The sequence below is a fragment of the Enoplosus armatus genome, chromosome 15, assembly GCF_043641665.1.
Source record: "Enoplosus armatus isolate fEnoArm2 chromosome 15, fEnoArm2.hap1, whole genome shotgun sequence".
Lineage (NCBI taxonomy): Eukaryota > Metazoa > Chordata > Actinopteri > Centrarchiformes > Enoplosidae > Enoplosus > Enoplosus armatus.
In genome coordinates, this window is record NC_092194.1 from 11,380,551 (window position 1) to 11,401,469 (window position 20,919).

At 44.9% G+C, this 20,919-nt stretch overlaps 2 protein-coding genes across 2 annotated transcripts in view; one reads left to right on the forward strand and one right to left on the reverse strand.

Moving 5' to 3' along the window:
• The window catches only part of kidins220a (kinase D-interacting substrate 220a), a 43,441-nt gene extending 33,784 nt beyond the window's left edge, over positions 1-9,657 (forward strand). Inside the window, 7 exon segments of the mRNA XM_070919761.1 lie at positions 837-1,048; positions 1,542-1,658; positions 5,214-5,330; positions 5,586-5,684; positions 6,518-6,736; positions 7,537-7,758; positions 8,179-9,657. Coding sequence (XP_070775862.1) covers positions 837-1,048; positions 1,542-1,658; positions 5,214-5,330; positions 5,586-5,684; positions 6,518-6,736; positions 7,537-7,758; positions 8,179-9,054 — 1,862 coding nt within the window. The 3' untranslated portion in view covers positions 9,055-9,657.
• A 1,395-nt stretch (positions 9,658-11,052) lies between these two features.
• Positions 11,053-13,456, reverse strand: id2a (inhibitor of DNA binding 2a). Its single transcript, XM_070920014.1, has 3 exons — positions 13,028-13,456; positions 12,663-12,723; positions 11,053-11,693 (listed from the first exon to the last, which is right to left on the reverse strand). The coding sequence occupies exons 1-2, from the start codon at positions 13,379-13,381 to the stop codon at positions 12,667-12,669; spliced, it is 411 nt and encodes a 136-aa protein (XP_070776115.1). The 5' UTR covers positions 13,382-13,456; the 3' UTR covers positions 11,053-11,693; positions 12,663-12,666.
• Between the last annotated feature and the right edge of the window lie 7,463 nt (positions 13,457-20,919).

Consider the following 20,919-nt stretch of genomic DNA (forward strand, 5'->3'; position numbering starts at 1 on the left):
TGAGCCTGACTCACATCATAAGGCCCCCATTGTGTTCGCAGGCTGGATTGGGTCTCACTCAGCGTGTCATTCAGCAGCCACTTGTATAACCAGGAGACATTCTGGTGCCTGCTTCTGTTTCTGGTCCGTACTTTCTTGCCAGCCACACAGAGCCACACTGTTCTGTCTGCAGGCTTATTTAACTTTAATTTGGGAGGTTTTCCCTCCTCAGCTCCTGCTCGACTCCTCTCGAAGTCAAGTTGATTTATGTGCAAACAATTGTGGCAAAGTACTTATGGGATAGTGTGTATGAGTTCACACGGTCTGCTTTGTTTGTTTACATGGGTGCATTTATTTGTCAGGGACAGCAAGGGGCTCCATGTGCCAGAGGCATCACGTGGCTGGCATATCATTTGGAAAAGGCAGAATATCAGCACGCCTGCTGGTTTGTGAGCAAACGGAGTAATAGAAATCAAAGTGAGAATGGAATTCACAGTTGAAGATCGTTATAATCGTAACATCTGTGCCCGATTTCTCTCCAGCATTTAGCTGTTTGATTGTCTTCTATTTTGGATAAAGAGAACATGTTCAGGGACAACGTTCTTGTTGTATTCCCCACAGTGCTTCGAGAATCAAGGAATTCTGCTCTTGTGTACGTCGGTTGTTTGATATGTATTTTTCTCTGTGGATTCACAACTGTCCAAACTCTCTTGAGATGATGAAATAAAGCTAAATTATTGATGCGTGGGTGGATCTGAAGGGTCTTTATAGTCATAGCCAAGACATGATCATCAGCATCGCAGATAAACACTTCTTGCCCCCCCCCCCCCCCCCCCCCCGGCTCTACCCTCTCTTAGATGTCCGTGCGGCCAGGGAGCAGATGCACATGGGAGGAGTGACCTATCCCACACTGCCCCTGCAAGAAGCAGCGCCCCGTCCCCAGTCAGGTTATGGCCAGCACTCTTCCGCCTGCTCTCCGGCGGGCTCCTTCTCCGGACCCCTGCCTCCTCAGCCCCACAGTGCCTACTTCAGTGGGATGACTGGCCCTCAGCACCCCTTCTACAACCGGGTGAGACAGGAATGGGACCTATGTTTAGATAATCAGTCCTCTGCCTACTACTGAAAGGTGTTCGTATTAATGTAGAAAGTGAGAAAAGCATCATCTTGATAATCTTAAAAGAAACCGAGTGAATGTTATTCAGTGTCTTCACTACATTAAATACAATTGGAATCACTGGCCACTATCTAACAGCGACAGAAGGAACAGTTCCTGCCACCTGAGTGATACTCACTGATCCCCACAAACACGAACAACCAGTTTTTAAAAAGGCCCTTTCTGAATTTAGCTGCTCAGTCCTCTGCACGTTATAATGTAGCATAGCATTGACCCACTTGTGCAGTATTTGTATGCACCATATGATGGTTTTTAAACAACCAGCACTTTACTGAGAAAGAACGAGCAAGTTAGGAGCATGTTTGTTTTTTGTGTTCCTGGCCTCCCTCATATGATTTTCATTTTTATTTTGACCTCCTCTCCACATTCCTTTCCTTTCCCCTCATAGCCTTATTTCCCCCATCATGTGTATCACCCGCCACGGCATTACCTCCACCATGTCCCCTCATCCTCGCACCCCTCCAATAAACAACCTGGTCAACTTAAGGACAACACCAATGGACTTGTAAGTAAAGAAGCGGTGCTAGATCCACCCGACGTGTGCCTCTAAACATTTTGCAGTTTCTCCCATCTGAATTATTCAATGTTTCCTAGCAGTACCAGTTGAGGGTGATCTTGATCCATTTTTATAAGTCTATCTATCTATTATATAAATATAGTTCAACTCACAAAGGCTCGGGATATAGTGCCATCATATCACTCAATGTTTAATATGCTATCAGATCCGTTGTGTCGACCTACTGCATGAACATACCACAATCTGACTCTAAATCTTTTTTGTAACACTTCCTCTTCTCTCACGCACTTCTTTCCTCCATTTACTTGTTTCCCTATCCTCAGTGTGATGTCACATGTTTTACCTTTACATTTTACCTCCTGATGATTTTAATATCGCCCTGTTTTCACTTCTCTTGTGCCCAACCACTATCCAGCTCCTGACGCTGGTGGCGGTATTTCTCAGTTTGTGAGCCCAAAGTGAAGTAAAACACTTGAACCCACATTAGCCCTTCTCTCTATACAATCCTTGTCTCCATTCTGTGCCTATGTCAGGATGTTATTGCAGAGGATGCCAGAGAAGGCCTCCCCTCCTGTCCCTCTGAACCTACCATGGTAACATGTAGTTGCAGTTGTCGAGCACTACTGATATGCAACTAGTCCATCATTATCTGCCTGTTGACTTGAAGCTTAAACCTCATTTGTCATTTCTTGTGTTGCATGCACACTTATATGTTTGACAGACTGTTGCTGTGGTTTACAAAAGCTGAGAAAACAAATATAGACACTTACAATAAATACTTCAGCTGCATCCGGTGTGACTACGACCTCCCGCTTAACCATCAAGAGATGTATTTGGTCACAAACTTCAGCATATGTAAATATAACACGCTAAAAGTGATGCTGGCACAGTAGCAGGTCCCATTCTCTTAAAAATGAACATAAAAGTGTTCACTTCAGGAATGCATGGAGTTGCAGTGACAAGAACTACACCCAGATATTCACACATTCTTAGGGAAAGCAGCCACTGCTAGAACAATTTGAAGATAATACTACTCAGGAGATTTCTGCTCCACAGCCACTTATCAGGGCACTGCCAGCATGCGTTTAAAGGAGCTGTATGAAAGATTTAAATATAGATTACTATGTAATGTCCCTTCCCTTTTCTGTCTGTAGTTTTCTGTCTTTATGTTTTTGCTCCTTTTTTTTAAACCTTCATTGCTGTCTTAAAATTTCACTCCCTTTTTTGTTCTTCATATCTTCCTTTTCGCTTTTGTTTCCTTTCCTCCCAAATATGAATTTTCTCAGTTTCATCCCATTCTGGCTTTTTTATGTACATTAGCCCATCTCATCCCTCCTTGGTTCACACTTGATCTCTTTGTGTAGTGTTCACATGTGCCTGTATTGCTGCAAATCTGCGAGTGTGGATGTGTGTGCACACTCGCTCATTTGTGCGAGTCTTTGGATATGTAAGCGGGCCTAGCCCAGTGTAATTGCCTAGCTGATATAAGTGTGAGTATGGATTCCTTGGGCTGCCGGGATTATCATCAGAGCAACTGTTGGGGCTGGCAGCACACACACACACACACACACACACACACACACACACACACACACACTGACAATGAGCCCAGCGCTGGTAGAGCTTATCTCCTTACCAAGACGCTTCCTCCCTCACAGAGCTCTGTTTCCTCTTCCCCATCCTTCTGCCCAGCCCTGAGCTCAGCCCAGCTGTAATTACAGTCTTATCACACACACACTGGGAGGGTTCACACAAACACACATACACGCAGACATTTACGCTCACGTTCTTAGAACACGCTTGCCGTCTGAATCGAGGAGTCGTATTCAAGGCCTTCCCTGAATTGAAACATCTGCTTTTTCTGCGCAGAGTGAGAGACATCTCATTCTCTTACTGGGTCTTTTCTCTCTGTCTCTGTCTCTGTCTCGTCTGCAGTCCTTTCTGTCTGCAAAGATTATGAGTGTAAAAGCCTGCTGACTCCAGCGAAAACAAGATCTCCTTGTGTAATAATTGTACTTCCAATAGCCTCTTCTTCTTCAGTCCGACATGGTGGAGTCTCCTGTGGTGCTGTGAGACAGATAAATGTCCGTCTGCTCTGTTTGTCAATGTCTCTCCTGTCCCCTGATGATGAGTTCAACATGTGCGCCTTTGTGCTTGTCTGTCTGTCTTAATTTCTGCTTCTGCACCCTTCCTCTCCCTCCTTTTTTTTCACAGGTACAGCCCCGGCTCCATGATGTTATAAATGTCTGCTCGTCTTTTTGTCTGACTATTTGTCCGTCTGCTTCTTTTTGTCTCCTTATTCAAGCATTTAAAGTCGCTGCCTTACAAATTAAAGCAGGTACACCTTTGGTTTCATGGCTACTTTCATCTCCGCATCCAACCCTTTACTCCACCCTCCATGGATCTCTACCTCATTTCTAACACACTGGTTCAACACTACCAAGCATGCTGTAGAAAGAGATATTATAGACTCATTACTTAGTAAGTAAATGCAAAATGCAACTTCACGTCCTGTCGTAGTTCAGTAGATTCACTAACATAGTTTCATTCTAGAGTAAATCCTTTACTGTGTGGACATGACAGAACTACACTCCCAGAGTGCCAGTCTTCATCCTCTTGCCCACCACTACAGAAAGTTGGCACCTACTATTGTGTACTGTATTGTGTGAGCTGCTTATTTATTTGTTTAACAACCAGTCATAGTCCGACTAAGCTCTGCTCTTCTCTCCCTCGAAAGCAGAAACAAAGCCGGGGGGCTTAGTCTGAAGCCATGTCTTAATGGTGTTAATAGCTGAGAGAGAGCAGAGATGACGAGGGAGGGAGGAGGAGGAAGAGATGGGGGAGAGAGAGAAACACAGTGATGGAAAAGAGAGTAGGAGGTCAGTGCAGGAGGCTTAAGGGGAAGGAATGTGAGAGGAAGGAAGGAAGGAAGGAAGAAAGGAACAAGAGTGAGGGTTCATAAAAGACAAGCAGAACCAGAGGGAGAGGGGTGAGGGAAGGAAGGGAGGGGAGTGGGTCGAGGAGGGTGGATGAGGTTTGTTTAGTTTCTGTGCCAGCGAGTGGCATGTTGGCTGTGTGTGAGGCCTTAGACAGCATCAACAGGCCAACGTTATTAGTCACATCAGGCCGCCGCTTCAGTGCGGCTCAGCTCAACAGCGACCCACAGACTTACAGACTCCATCCCTTAAGTGTTGTGCGCACACTTTACGTGCTTAAATATACACTGAGAAAAGAATAAGAGCAGGTAACAGTGTATTTGGATAGGTTGGCAGCTTTGTTTACTTTTACACGTACACTGTGTGACTGATAGAGAGAATTACTGTGTGGGATTGCGGTTTTGCACCTCTGTGTGCCTCACAGTAACAAGCCTGCACGTCTCTTTGCCAGGAATTGTTGCTCGCTTTGCCCTAATCAATGTGTTAGGAGTGATGAGTTAGTCTAACAGAGTGTGCTAAAGGTGCAAGTTTGCCTTGGTAACCTTAACTCACAAAAACACTCTGAATAAGCTGTTTATATTCTAATTAAATGTGTGTGTGTGTGTAGGTATCTCCTGCGGTCATGCTCAGCTCTATGAACACAGATGCAGTGTGTGAACGTCTCAAACTGATCGATGGAATCGACGCCAACATGCTGCCTCAGTACAACTCCACCATTAAGAAGGTGCGTCTGTCAGTGACAAAATTTTATCCATGTAGTCTCTACTTAACATGATAGACTTCAACTTATTTAACGGTTTTCTGATACTTTCTCAGACACTTAATGTTTGCTTTTCATGCTCTTTGTTCAGCTTATCTTCCTCGTGCAGTTCCTTCTGTGCTGCCTCCCCATTTGATTGTGCAGTATTCTGACCTGATGCAACTTTGCACATGTTCATAAAGTCAATCAATCAGTCAATCCCTTCACTGTCCATTGCAGGCTAATATAAATGGTCGAGTGCTGTCTCAGTGCAACCTGGACGAGCTGAAGAAAGAAATGGAGATGAACTTTGGCGACTGGCAGCTCTTCAGGGGAACGGTGAGACTAAATTCCTCTTCTGGAGTGTCTTTACTTGCCTCACAGCCTGGTTTATAATGTTGCTATGGGTCAGCATCAGTCCACCAACAACAATAACAACTAGTCCGTCATTGCTCTAGAGTAAAGGCCTGAAATAGATTTATAATAGCATACATTCTCCTCACTCTGTGATAATTTGCAGGCACTCAGCCCTGCCAGGGCCCTCCTGTTGATATATGTCATGTCTTGTTTATTCCAAAAAGAAGTGAGACAGCATCTCGTAATTCGACATCTTGTGCTGCACTGAGATATTGGGATGGAGATTTTTATAATCCGTATTACGAGAAGGGCGCTAGTCAGTCAGCCAGGAGTCCAGTGGGCTGAGCCGCCGCTGAAATCACTAACACATGTAGCCGGCTCCACTTCATCAGATGACAGTCTGCGCTCCTAATACCAAACCAGAGCCCTGGATTGGTCGTGTTTTACAGGATATCCAATGCAGAGCTCTCGTAGGAGCAGCTGGAAAGTGCAGTGGCCTTACAGCTCCGTGTACTAACTAGTGTTGTGTTGCCAGGACGCAGCCAGCACAGACATCTGGTCCAAGATGGCTGACTGGTATCTGGATGAAGGGAGGTTATTGTCGGGGAGGAGTGGACAGCTGAATGGCTCTACTTAAGAAACAGCTCACTCTTGCAAGCACATGTTTTTGTTGTTGCTGTCTGCCATACTTGTTTTTCATGTCACATGCTTGAAAAAACATGTTAACATTGACTCTGTGTTCTGACACAAAAGTCAGATGACTTGTTGATCTGAAATGTTGATCTGAAATGTTGAATTGTGATGTCTTTTCCCAGGTGATGGAGCAGCGTCATGCTGAAAGCCAGGCTCTGCTTCAGGATGAGTCCCGAGCTGCTAGCGAGCAGGGCAGCAGCGTGCACCACGGGGAGCCCAACAGACGCTCAGGGGGGGCCCAGCATGAAGCGGCGGCCTTCAGCCTCAACCTCAGCTTTGAGGAGCTCAGCGGAGCGGGGCTGGAGGAGCCTCCGAGACACAGTAACACCTCACACTGGCCGGTCAGTCTTCCTGTCAGAAGCTTAGTGTGAACATACCACGACAGCAGATACGATCAGACAGACGAGAACTGCGTGCGTGCACTTTATACTCACCATATACACCCATACACAGCAAGATAAGAGGTATGCAAATTGCTGGTGTAAGCAGTGAGCAGTGCATGTGTGAGCATGTAACAGTCAAATGGGATCACAAGATCACACACCCCAAACGGTTGCATGGCCACAAGTTCTCTGCACCAAGCCAGTGTGTTGGTGACCTCAGTGGTTTCACGTTAACATAGTTTTGAGTGAGAAAAGAGGACGGCAGAGGAAGCTTATGGTGCGTTCGAACATGGCAGAATTAAAAATACACACACATACACACACACTGCAGTGCACTAAAAGGTGTCAAGGGGCCCCCTGTTTATTTTCACCTTCCCTATTCCCAATTTGCAAAATCTCTGAGACACGATCAGACACTCACACGTAGACAGCTGGCTCTGCTGCTATTTTTTTATGATCTCACTTTGTGATCTTTTTTCAAATCATCCAACACTGAAAACACACCACGGCTTTCATTGCCACTCCGTCTGCGCGCTTTGCCAGTAACTTTTTCACTGTATCCAATTCTCACATTTTGAATGTTTATAATTACATTTTTTACTAGTGTAATTATAGCATTTTTAAACACTGTCACATTTTTATATTTATTATATTCGGGTGTCAATTCAGGTTATCAACCAGCAACCATACATTCTCACTCTGCAGTTACATATACTCCTCAACAAACTCACCAATCCAACTTTTTTCCGTCTTGTCAGGTGGCAAATCTCCACACCTCAAGCATGTCCAGCCTCAACTCTCAGGAATCCTCTAATGACATCTGCAAGCTGACAGACAAGCAGCAGGATGAGTACCGTGATGCCTACAGGGAGTACATCGCTCAGATGGCCCAGCTGGAGATGTCCGGCAGTGGGGGGGAGAGGCCCGTGCAGCCCCACCCTGGACAATTCCTTCAGGCTGCCAGCTCAGAGGACAAAGGGGTGGGTGGACAGTCACAAGTACACTGTTGAGGTTTTGTCATCGCGTCACTGACAGCATCAATAGTTCAGTCAAATCAGTGTGGACGTTCCCACTGTTAGATTACAGAAAAAGACTTTGTGGTAACTGCTGGCATTAACTTGTGCAGACATAGTTTCTGAGCCTGCATGTTATGTCGTTCTTAAACCCATGTTTTTAAATGTTATATTCCTCTGGCCTGTGCAATGGCCAAAGTCTAATTCTGGGCTGAGAAAGGGCAGATCACTGCTTCTTGCGTTTCTTAATTATTGGCTTATACTCTTTGTTTCTCTTGGCACATAGAGGGGAGACAGGAATCCCCTCTTCAGAGGCCTCTCAGCCAATAGCACAGGATTCTGTATATTTTCATGTTCTTCTCACTGAATCCTCTTCCCTCTCCTCAGGCCAAGGAAGGCGCTGACCAAGACAGCCGCAAGTCCTTCTCCAAGAGAAGCTCCAAGACGAGTGATGCCACAGACTACCCCTCAGGGACCGATGCCCAGCCCCTAGACCCCATCAGCGAAGAGGATGAGAAGCTGGACCACAGCGCGTCCTCAAGGACTCCAGGAACCAGGAAGAAGGGAGCCGGGGCATTGTACCACAAGCTGCCTAACGATGAATACTCAGGCCCAGAAGACGCCGACAACACCACACCTCTCCTCCACAAAGATGCTGGTGCGCTGTCCGCCCACAGAGGCTCCCAGCCCACTGGGCTGCTGACCAAACCTGGCTTCCTCACTGAAAGCCTCCTGGATAAGAAGGACTCGTCCAGCTCGGGGATGCACTCCAGCGACAGCTCCTCAGACCCTTCCCTGGAGGAGGCTGAAGGAGACGCTGACAGAGAGAGAGAAGCACTGAAGCCCGGCCTAATTGAACTGGAGCTGGAGGGCCTGGTGAAGAAGAGAGGCCTCCTCCCCAGCAGCCTGAGCGGCCTGCAGGACGCGGCGGTGGCCCGCATGTCCATCTGCTCCGAGGCTCCGTCCGAGGCCAGCCTAATGGCCAGCAGCCCTGATGAAGGGTGGCCGTCCAGCGGGGTCAGCAACCTCAACCTCACCGACAGCAACACCACCCTCAATAACAACACAAACAGCCCTAACAACACCACCACCAACACCAACAACATCACAGAGTCCACCACCTCCTCCTCCAGCATCGACGTCTCCCCAGCTGTCATCATCACCCCCGGCAGCAGCAGCACTGCCAACACCACGGCTGCCACCATCCACAACCAGAACCTGCGCACCATCAGCCTGGGAGATGAGAGGGAGAGTGTCCTCTGAGACGCTGGTTGTTATTCTGAGAAGGGTCATGGAGACGGTTGTTCTTGATGTTGTTGCTGACGTTATTAAACTGTTGGTGTTGTGATGTGCTGCAAAGACTTAGAGTAGTACGTGTTCTACTGTTAGGAAGTGTTGCTGTGAATCAAGAGTGGTAGTTGGTTAATTAAAAAAAAAATCATTTTTTATCTAAAAATTACAAATCTTAAGACACATTCATAATTACATTTGGAATTGATTGATACCAAAAAATGCTTCAGTCAGGTAAAATTGCTTTAACTTCTATTTATGTTACAAGGCCTTTTGCTGTCCCGTGTGTTCGGATGGTTTCAGTGTGATTTCTTTATCACGTGAATGTGTTTAGTGATGACATGTTACATGTTGTGTTTTTTCAGGAAATGTAGCCTCCAGACAAAGACAGACTTCTGTCTGTGAAGAGTTGTTGTGTGGTGCTGTGTTATTTAAAATAGATGGCAGTGTAGAGAGTGTTTCTGTGATAGAAGAAGTGCATGCACTAGTCCCCAAAGTGGTGAGTGTCTCTTCCAAACATCCTCCTGAAATGGTGTTTCTGGATCAATAAACATTTCGCTATGTGGACCCTTGAAATTGCTTTCATGTTTTTGTCTTTTCTGCTCTTTTCTTGCAGGAAAATCAGCTATTTGTAGAGTGCCACCTGGTGGACTGGGATTTAGTGTTTAAATAAACCAGAATGTTTAAAGTAAGAGTTTTCTCTACAGCAATTGAATATTTTACCAGTTTAAGGGAAAAGAGAGGGTGACATGCAAGGGGAGAGCGTCATTGACAGGAATAATATTGTCCGATAGATGGCGCACTCTCCATACAAACGTGCCGCAGGCTGCTGTCACGGACGCTGTCTGTCAGTGTTATAAACTACTGAGGGCAACAACTTCAGCTCAGTGACTCGGCTCGCAATGGGGACCAGCAGGTTACTGAGCTACTTTTGCATTTAACTGTAAAGAAATCTGAATTAGAGTTAATGTAGAAATGACTTGGATTCATAGTTTTCATGTGTTTTATCAGGGGAAGAGTTTTTATACAGCTTCCACACGAGATAAAATCAGTATATGTGGGTCTATAGTTATAGTTGGCGGGTCTGTGGTGTGAACATATTTGAGAAGTCATGCTGGGTTGTAGTGAGGAGATGATTGACAGTTTTTCGCTACAGGGTACCAACTATGTCACACAATCGCACAGATTATCCGCCCCTGCCTTTCTCACCAGTGTCATCTATAGCTATGATGCCACCTCCACAGCACAGCGCGCACTGCCTGATAATATAGGGCGTTTAAAAACCAGCTGACTTGTCAAACATTGGATACCAGTGCTATGTGGTCTGCCACATGACACGAGAGGTCACCAGGTTTTTGAGGTGTATTTGGCAGACTGGAGTAACGGAAGGAAGCACAGTCCCAACCAAACTACTGTTAAAAAAAGAAAAAAAGAAGAAATAAAAGGAATTACTGCTCAACTGAAGTAATAAGTTGAATATTACTTTTGGAATCAGTAACGCATCACCGACCCAGTTTCACCTTGAGTTATTATAGTTATATTTCCATAATTGTCTACTTTTGTTTTAAAAACAGCCTTCAGCCCGCTGCTTTAATGGCTCAGGCCGTCACGCCAAACCATCTAATCCCATTTACTTTACATAGCATGTGAGAAAGTAAAAGTGCAGCCAGGGCGCCCTAAATAAGCTTTTTATGCAACTGTGTGCCTCCAGGTCGTGTTTGCCTCGGGGAAGTGTTGACGCTGTGTTTCAGACTATTAGAAGTCGCAGGGCAGGTCTGATGAGGACACTTTGTTGTGGGATTTGTTTGTGAAGGGAGATGTTCACTGGACACACAGCGCGGTCCATATACTTATGCAGAGAGTCAGCTGGAGAAACTGGTTTTACGCACTGGTTTTGAAGTCTTCTGAACCACAACACTGAACCCCCCCCCTCCCCCACTGTGTTCTTCCCCAAAATGAAACATGTTCAAATTGCGTTTTTGATTTATTTTTGTATAAAAAAGGTACAATTTACATTACTTTTATAAAAAGTTTCAGCATAATTAAGTACAACATTACACTTTTGCAGAAGTTTCAAATTTCTGCAACTATACAAGATAAACTCCCGATAAGAGTTCACACGGTTTCATTCTTTCATTTTTACTTTTTTTTTCTTAAACAACGTCCAGTCCTTCATGTGCCAACAATTCTGACAAGACAAGACTAAACTTTTTACAGTAACTAACCAAGTTGTCTTTTCTATTCACGTTCCCACCTCCGCAAAAAAGCGAAGACTTCAACAAGGAGAGGGACAGGGGGTGAGGGGGGGGGGGGTAATCCTTGTGACAATAATCTCGTTTTTCCTCCCACTGTCGGGAATATAACGCGCCCTCCATTTCCAGAAAGGACCCACAAATAAAAAAAGTCTTAAGTTAAATAATAATGAAGTGTCCAAACAGAAAACACATCACATAAGATTGTCCCATAATAAGCAAAAGTCTCTTGATTTCAGCGTCAGAAGAAAAAGAAAAAAAAATCCAGGACTGGAGGACAGAGGTTGGAGGAGGAGGGAGAGGGGGGGGAAAGTCCTGCTCCCCAGGTCCTGTGTGTGTTTTTGCGTCTTGACCAAACACCTGCAAAAGATTGAGAAAGAGAGGCGTGTTTAGAAAATGCAAACAGGGCAGAGATCCGGACAGACTGGCGCCAGGGAGGAAGCCGCAGTTTTTAACATTTAACCAAACACTCCCAATACTAAGCAAACCCTGCGCTCCAGATGTACACACACACACACACACACACACACACACACACACACACACACACACACACACACACACACACACAGGGCAGAGAGAAGGGGGGACACACACACACACACACACACACACACACACACACACACACACACACACTTTTCGTACAACTTCAGCCTACAATCTGGGGAAGAATCATCGTAATTGCCGCTCAGCTGGCGCCTACCCACTTCTTGTACCAATTATGTGCAGACATCGTAGTAGCAGTAATCCAAACAGCCATTATTTTCCTGTTGCAGAAGCTCTTCATTATAGACACAAGAGGGTATAATACAACCCTGACGACTGCTACTTATATACAGTAACCCAAGCAGCCTGGAGCGAATATCTCCCATTTCATTCCACCAAACTCCCAAATATGTGCCAGCAAAATGAGTCTGTGGATGACTCACAGAATGATTTGATTAATCCGGGTCACCTTACTGACACACTGAAGTCCTGAAGGAGCCCGCGGTGTGATCTTTTGTTTTTGTTTGCGGCTACATATCTGCTTTTCAAAAAGGCTGGTAAAATAGAATAAAATCACATGACCAAATTTGGATTCAAGTCAAGCCAAGTGTCCGCGCCTCGTCATAACTGACGCCCCGGTGTTGCAGCGCATTCGCATGCAAAAAACATATTGGGACCATTTTCAGCAACGTGAGACGACAACCACAGAAGCAGGGAACAAATGGACTGGTAAATGGTAATTCTAGCCCATTCTGCTCCAGCAGACTGGGAGACAGAATGTAGCGGAGCCTAAGAGCCCTGGACAGAATGCAGCAGCAGACATGAGGACAGCCTACTTACCGCTTTAACGATGCAGAGTCCGGCTGTCATCTGTCATCAGCTCTGATGGCAACTCCGGGGACTGAAAACAAACAAACAAACAGACCAAATGTTAATTCTTTGCGCAGCATCCGATTGAGGTGTCGGACGTTGCAACAGTGTTATGTAGGTCGAATCTCTTCCTCCTCTGATTCTGTACAAAAGAAAAAAAAAAAAAAAAAAACCATGCCATCTTCTTTTCCAACAAGCCATTTTGTGCGAGTTACGCATAGGCTACAGAGGCGCACTGGCTATGCGCACGAATAAAAATCCACTAAATATCTCCCACAACACACCATGGATATCGCTTCCCAATTAGGATGCTGGTTTAGCGACGGTGTAATTACCTGTAATGACAAGATGCTGATATCTGTGTTGAGGGTGGTCAGAGGGGTCCTGGACGGAGCCTGCCCCGGCCGCGCAGGGTGATGCAGGCTGGTTAGTGCGACACTGGAGTCCAGCGCGATCTGCAGGTCCAGGATGTAGTCGATGACATGCTGCAGGATTTCCATCTTGCTGACGTTCTTGTTCTGGGGGATGCTGGGCACCAGCTCCTTCAGCTTGGAGTAGCAGTCGTTCATGTTGTACAGCAGGCTGAGCGGGTCATCCACCGGGGTCTTGCTCCGAGAGATTCCCAAGGAGTGCTCTGATAAATTCGCGTTGCTTTTCCGGAAGGACCGCACGGGGCTTATTGCTTTCATTTTGTCAGTGTTGAGTTGGGCGAGAGGGTTTGCGTGTGTCGATATCTTGCTTCTTTAAGTCCTGTTTTTGCCAGACGATCAGCGATCAGACTGGATTACCAAGCTGTCAGTGTGGTTTATATAGGCAGCAGGCAGGGCATGCGACGCAGGCGGGTCCAACGCGCTGATTGGCCAAGGACACTGTGTCGCTCAACGCCGCTTAGCTCTACCATTGGCTCCTCGTACTCAAATCCCTCCCTTTCCCCTCCGCGTTACCAGTGGCAACGCATGTTGGAGGCGGAACCCAGAGGGCGCCTCAGCAGCTCCGGTGGGCAATTTGGAAAATTAAGCCCTTACCTGTTTCTGATCAAGAAAATTAATGATTCGCATGGCTGTCAATTGACTATGACAAAGTGTGAGCACGCGCCAACACCTTTGCCTACACCGTTTCAGTTTCATCTGGCAGTTCTGTCATGGAGATCAGGCAGAAATGTGTTTGGAAACATGTATGTACATTTCAGAAGCGTTCCAGCCAGAATAAAAATGCATTTATGAATGTACGACAGTGCAGGAGTTAAAGTCTGATAACTTTGTCTTCCACACAGAACAATCACATATTGTCAGCCATCACTCATTCTGGGACATGTGCGGCTTTTGGAGGTGTGGAGCAGTGATGATATCAGGCGCGCCTGATGATTCCTAATTCAGTCCAGCCCGGACCGGTGTGAAGGCAAGTCTCTGAGACTGAATAACAAACTGAGAGAGAAATGTTTGAGAGGCAAACTGAAACAGCTTCCACCAGGAAAATGGTCAGCGATAAGACAAATGCTTTTTCTTTTAGTGTTTTTACGTATGAGAAAATAAAGCTCGGAGTTCTATTTGAGAGTATGTGGTAGGCTAATACTTCAAAATATATGATTCAGTCATTTGACGCACTTCAGGATTGTTTATTCTTTATTCTTTATTCACAGTTACCAACAGTGTCTCCGTTTACCACAGTGAAGTGTATTAAGTGTAATCTATCACCATTTTATGAAAAATGAAAAATAAATAAATTATTAGGAGTTGACTTGAAGGCATTGTTTTACACGGTTCTGCCTTCATAACAAATATAGCAGGTATCGTTATTGAAGGCTTTGTGTGTGCACCAAATTCGACTTTGAGATGTGTGGTTTTAACGCAGCCTTGTAGCCCTACATGGTTGTGAAGTGGCTGTTCGTATCTACCTGAATGCATCACTAAAAGGGCTCGTGCACTTCAGAGTTAATTGTCACCTGAGTGTGTTGTGTGTCAAAGTTCATTCAGTCATGGCCTACAAATGTGGCTTTCATATCTGAGCACGTGAAGAGGTGATTAACGACTATTGACACTTTAATGTTTTCTGAATGAGCCATTTGTTTGTAGGAATTACACGCTCCATTCTTCAGCTGGAGGTGGGAGTCTGTTTGATGCCGCACTAACTAATTGCCCCCGGGGGCAGTTGTGGACTGTCGTGGTGTGCTTGACTTTTAAAATAAAATCAATGCATTTTTAAAGAGGCGAGCAGAGGGGTCACTGTTAAAACTCGGGCTGGAGCGAGGACTTGAGAGAGGGGAGGATTATACATTTTGATGTTTTCGGTTTATTTTAATGACAATTCAGCTGAAAGACACAAACAAGGAAATCCTTAAATCCGAAGTAATCCTAATGGACAAAAAGAGCCGCAGTTAGGAGTGCGCAGCCTGCAGAGGCAGGTAGGATCTTTATGAAAAGCACGAGCAAGCTGTTCTTCCCTGGATTACTGTGAGCAGAAGAGGAGGAAAGTTGCTCTAGCCTATAATAATCTGTACAGTGATGATGATTTTGCGTCCGGGAGGCTAGTCGGAGAAAATGTCAGTGAAATGTTTTGCAGTATTTTACAAAACCCAGCAAAACACCATCTGTGTCATTGTTTTTACGCGCGGTTGTGTTCACCAGGCACGGACACCTTCTCCTTCAGCTGTCTGCAGATCCTGTTTTTTATTCATTTCTAATATAATGTGGAACTCCTGCAGTCTGTGTCCACATCTGGTGCAATAGGATTTTTCCATTTTCTGCCCGTCTTCCTTTCGCTCCCACAGCTGTGTACATTTCGCACGACGCCCCTGACTGATGCCTGACAGGCAGGTGATGGATTGGCGCAAGAGCACGTCGGTGCAAAGCCGAGCGAGCCTCCTCCTCCTCCACCTCTTCCTCCTCCTCCACCTCCAGCAGCAGCAGCAGCAGCAGCACCCCTACCTCTCTCCTCTTCCCTGTTCCTCTCTCCCTCCTTCTCTCCCCTCTCTCGCTCTCTCTTTGGAGCAGACTCTCTGGCGCCGGCGCCGTGACGTCACCCCATTCACAGCAGCCCTCGAGCCAACCCTCGCGGCGCCGCTGAGGCGGTTTCCATGGAGACGGGGTTTCGGGGTTGTCAATCAGAGGTGACTCTCAGCTGATCAACCCGGGGGCCGAACCGGGGAACTCGCTGCGGGTCTCTTCTTCTGTGGTGGCCGGCACATTGACTCAAGTACTGTACTTAAGTACACATTACTTGTACTGTACTTGAGTATTTCCATTACACTTACAATTCAGAGGAAGACATTAAGCTACTCTTGACCCCATGAATCATATTGATCTGACAGCTAAAGTTCCTCCTTTACAGATTAAATTTGTATAAACAAAATATGATCTTATGAAATATAATGCACTGTTAAACTACATAACAACATATACACTTGTTAAAATGAGCTCCACCTCGACCAACTACAACACCAACTACTTACACCTTAATGCGTCAGTAGCGAGTATATCTCAGGGCCGATTCTCTGCATTATGAGTAGGTCTACTAGTGTATTTAATAGGGGAATAATAATAATAATAATAATGATAGCCCACTTAGAGACATTTTCAATGTAGGGCTTTTGTAATTGAGTATTTATATATTGAAGTATTGCTATTGTAAAGCATCTGAAATCCAACAATCCTTACTTTTATTGCTGCCATAATCTTTACTTTATGGTGATAAAATTAATAGCATCTTTTTGTTTTCTGAAATTTGGATTTGATAAAGTATTTATTAAGGTTCAACGTTGACAGAAAGTGCAAGAAATCGACTTGAGGGGTATTTTCACTCTGATATTTTTCACTTTTCCTACCTCGGGAAAAACGTTAAAATGGCCCCATAAGCATTGAACTTGTGCTGTGAAGCTCAAGTTTAACCAGAGCTAATGTAAGTTTGTATTTGTGTATTCAGGGAGGACTCGATCTGCTCTGAGACATGTTACAGATGAAACTGCCCAACAGTGAGACATGCTTGTTTCCAGATGTGGCAGTATGATGACCAACCTCAGCTAAATCGGACCCTGTATACAGTAAAGCTGCCAAAGCGCATGAAAGGCCAAGTGAATTTATTTATGTATTCACCGTATGCCTTTTAAACTTCAGGGGCGAGAACCGAGAAAAAAGTTTGTGACCAAACAGCCCAACTTTTCCCATGCAGCCCACACACAAGTAAACAGCCACAAGTCATTTTCAAAAGTTTCTTTTGCCCCTCCGAGACTCAAAGACATTCCTCAGTCGCAGCGAACAAACTTAAAGCCTCCGAGTCCCCCCTTCTCTTCCCGGTCACCGACCTATTAGTTTGGGTTCAGGAGATAAGGTTTAGAAAACAAAGCGGAGCTGCCAGCCGGCTGTAGAGCGCCCTGCAGCCCCGGCGTCGGTCTGTCTGCGCTCCGGTCAACTGGCTGATCCTCCGCCCTGCAGCTGCACTTATTTCTCTGAGTAAATATTGAGCTGATTTGAAATGATTTACCTGTTTTCTCCTCATGCCAAAATCATTTTTATGGCAGAAAATACACACACAAAAAAATAACTTTTTGTGTGTCACCTGTCCTGAAGTTAAAGGTAAAGACATAAAATAAGACTTAAGACAGAATGACGTTTTATCCGCAATTCAACAAGTTAAACGACACAATATACTGCATGCTCTCTGCAGGGAACTGTAAACAAATAGCCGAATATCACGCAACTGTTAAAGGTCAGAAACTACAAAAATCCTACAGAAAATTAAAACCCAACTTAAAAAGTGAGATGAAGTCGCTTTGATCGTGCTGAGGAGCAAACACCGACATGAAGTCCCTAAAAGTAGAAAATATGTACAGTCGAGTTGTTGTTTTTCCACTTAATTTCGACTCACTCGCCTTGATTTACAATTTTTATTTATCAAATTTGACCCTGCATGTACAAACCGCGCAGTTTGTTTTTTACACAAAATACATGCATGAATTCCGCTCGTTTCACAGTCCGAGTCCTTCGAGGCGACAGCAGCCGTGAACACCGTCCCAGAGTGCTGCGAAGTCTCGCGCTCTACTCTTCTTCGCCGGGCTGCCACGCGCCTGTCGCGTGGAGGAGTGCACACATCTCGACAGTGGCGCAGGGACTCTTGTAGCAGCGTCGACCCTACGGGGCGTGGTCTATACACCCCCAAACAGCAGTGATGTGGTGTCACAAAAAGGGGGGGTGAACTGTGATCTCCTGGGGGTGAACACGCAGCTGAAATACCTACAAAATCTGACAAATACTTAGTGGCGTTTACATGCTTGCAATGCAGTCTGGTGCTACAACTAACATTATTTTTATTATCTATGAATCAGCCAATTATTATTTTTTGATTATTCAGGTAATCCTTATGTCTATAAATTGTCAGTGAATAATAAAAAAATGCCCATTATAATTTCCCAGAGGCCAAGGTAGCGTATAACCCCAAAGACATTTAGTTTACTGTCATATATGACAAGCAAAGGTGGCAAATCCTCATATTTGAGAAGCTGCAATCAGAGAAAGTTTTGCATTTTTGTTAAAATTGACTCAAATTAACTGATTATCAAAATTGTTGCTGATTAATTTTCTATTGATGGATTTATTGATTATTTATTTTATTACACAGTTCAGCTCTGATGCAGTCACACGTAAAAAAAAATGTTATGTAAACTGAGTTTAGCAGCCAGTCAGCATTCATAACTTCGTTAGTGTGAAATAATGAAGTTCAGATCTCTGTGAGTAGTGTTATTGGGCACGTTTTACGATCATTACAAGCTCTGCCTGGAAAAAACACAATCGCAGATTTCGCACGAGTTCATCTGTTTGGAATGCATTTATTTTCTTTGTGAAAATGAAAACTACTGATTCAAGGTAGAAAGTAGCTCTGATGTAACCAGTCTTTGGCCTGGACTAAAATACATCTGGTCTGTCGCTCTCCTCCTCTCGGTCCACCTCCCGCCTCTCTTCAGTCTCTCCTGTGGTCCAGATGGGACTCTCTCTGCTCTCTGAGCAACAGCCATCGAGGCCTGGCTCTATTGTAACGTGAGAGGCTGCAGCAGGCACACGGGCAGGCAGGAAGCACTGGGAGAGATGGACGGATGGGGGAGATGAGGTGGCCAGATTGGACTGGGAGACAAAAGCACCATGGCTGCCCGAGTGCCTTCCAGGCTGGTCATGGAGTGGCCACTCCAAGCCTCCCTGGAGGCCGGCCCTCCTCACACCACTCCTCCACAACACACAGCTGGCTGCAGGAGATGAGACAGGAGGTAGAGGACGGAGGTGGACAGCTGAGATATGGAAATATATATTATGCTATAACCTACAACTATAATGTAGACAACTCAAGCAACTAGTCATGTGAAGTTGTTAAAAGTCCACTTATTTTCTGTTCGAGTTGAACCACTCAGATCTTTTGGCCAGCGTGACAACCACCAACCAGTTGGCAGTGTGGAAAAGTTGGCTGCAGTTAAACTTTTGGGCTATATTGCCCGTTGGCATACAATCACACGTTAACATTGCAGTGTCGCCCACCTATCACTGCGGCACAGCTGTCACTGCAGCTCGCAGTCTGTACCCCAGTAATCAGATATCTGCATATCTCCACTTTCACACAGGGAGTATGACAGTGTGGTATCTAGTCGAACGTACTGTCAGAAGATGATTATTGAAATCTGATTTTTTTTATGCAGCAGGGAGGACGGAGGTGAGGTGGTGTCTGTACGTACCTTACGTTAGGGTGCTTTTATCTGTCAGAGTTATGTTTCAGAAAATGATCAACATTAACATTTGGTGTTAATGACCAGTGAGTCAGTTGCTGTGGGGATGTAACAGGTGCAGGTACAGTGTAATGTCTTTTCACTGGGCCTTTGCTTGTCAGCTCTAACGGAAGCCTTAGTGAGTGAATTGATGAAGTTGGTGTCATTTCAATCCCAGTGTGCAGGCAGTCAGGTTCCTCTATTCCAAGGGGAATTGAGACTGTATGTGAGACCTGAAACTAGCTTCTGATACCACCTTAGCCTGAGACTTCTTGGATTCTGCGGTAACACGGTTTAGTGTGTGAGTGTCTTGAAGACGGCGTGTGTCAAACGGTCCACACTGAAGCTGCATTTAATTTCAGGGAACTTCACCCGTGTATATGTCGTTGATCGCTGCTCTTTCACAGTGTTTCACTTTTGTATTTAAGAACAAAAATGAGATTGTTCAAGACTGTTGTGCCCGTACTATTATTACATTTATCCCAGTTTCATTAAAGCCATCGTAAATATGTTGCAACTGAAAGTTCATTCTTGATCTTGAAGCCAGTAGTGGACAAAACAATCTCACCACAAGTTCTGGAGCTTTCGATCTTATCACGCGATCTTCTTCAACAGACCTCAGTTCAAGAATGACCTTTTCAGTCAAAGTACTAGTAGTACTAGTACATTTGAACATCTACAGCTCCATGACAACTGGGAAAACCCCATCTGCTGAGGAAAACCATGTGATGTGATTAAAAGCTACTAAATGGTCCTTGTGGTGAGATTGTTTTGTCAGCCATCATAAATATGATATACTGCACATACTGTAATGACAGTTGATTCTTCTAGCATACCACATGTGCCATGTAAAATAAAATATGCCATTTTTGCTGAACAGAGATGCACAAGCTAATAAATCCATCAAAGTCCTTCTTAAATTCTTAGTAACAACGAGCTAGTCTCAAACGAGTGATTCTGTAAATCTGGTTGCACAATTTAAACTTTTTTTAAACGTTTTAGCTAGTAAAGACTCAAGTCATGTGTCAGTTGGTTGCTAAACATCTATAGCGCTGTCCAATCAAGCAACCAACTACGTAAACAGGAATTCACTGTAGCATCACAAGCTGTAGCATGACTTCCAAAAATGAATAAAATGTTTTAGGAGGCCAGATGATATACTTAACTAATGTAGGTATACACTAACTTTGTTTTATTTATATCATCATACATGGAGAAATGTGGTTCGCAGTAAAGTGGGGAAATATCAAATTTTGCTAACCTTGCTGATGCTAATAGATCATTTAGGCTAATGCTAGTGGTAGCTGTAAGTTTGTTATTCCAGCTATGCAATGTTATTATTGTGAAATGTAATTAGTTTATCATTCAGGTCAGATGTGTCCTTATTGCCTCCTCACTCTAAACGGGTCATGTGTTAGCTAATGTTAATTTTGTCAGTTAGCTCAGTTACATTAGCTAAGCGACAGCTACACCCGGCAGTTACTGGGT

What these genes read in the sequence shown, in the direction of transcription:
- id2a (XM_070920014.1), bottom strand. Translation starts at nt 13,381, where the DNA reads ATGAAAGCAATAAGCCCCGTGCGGTCCTTCCGGAAAAGCAACGCGAAT. An exon ending in TCAGCATCTTGTCATTACAG is followed by an intron (nt 12,724 to 13,027) that starts GTAATTACACCG and finishes GTTTGTTTTCAG; the next exon opens with TCCCCGGAGTTGCCATCAGA.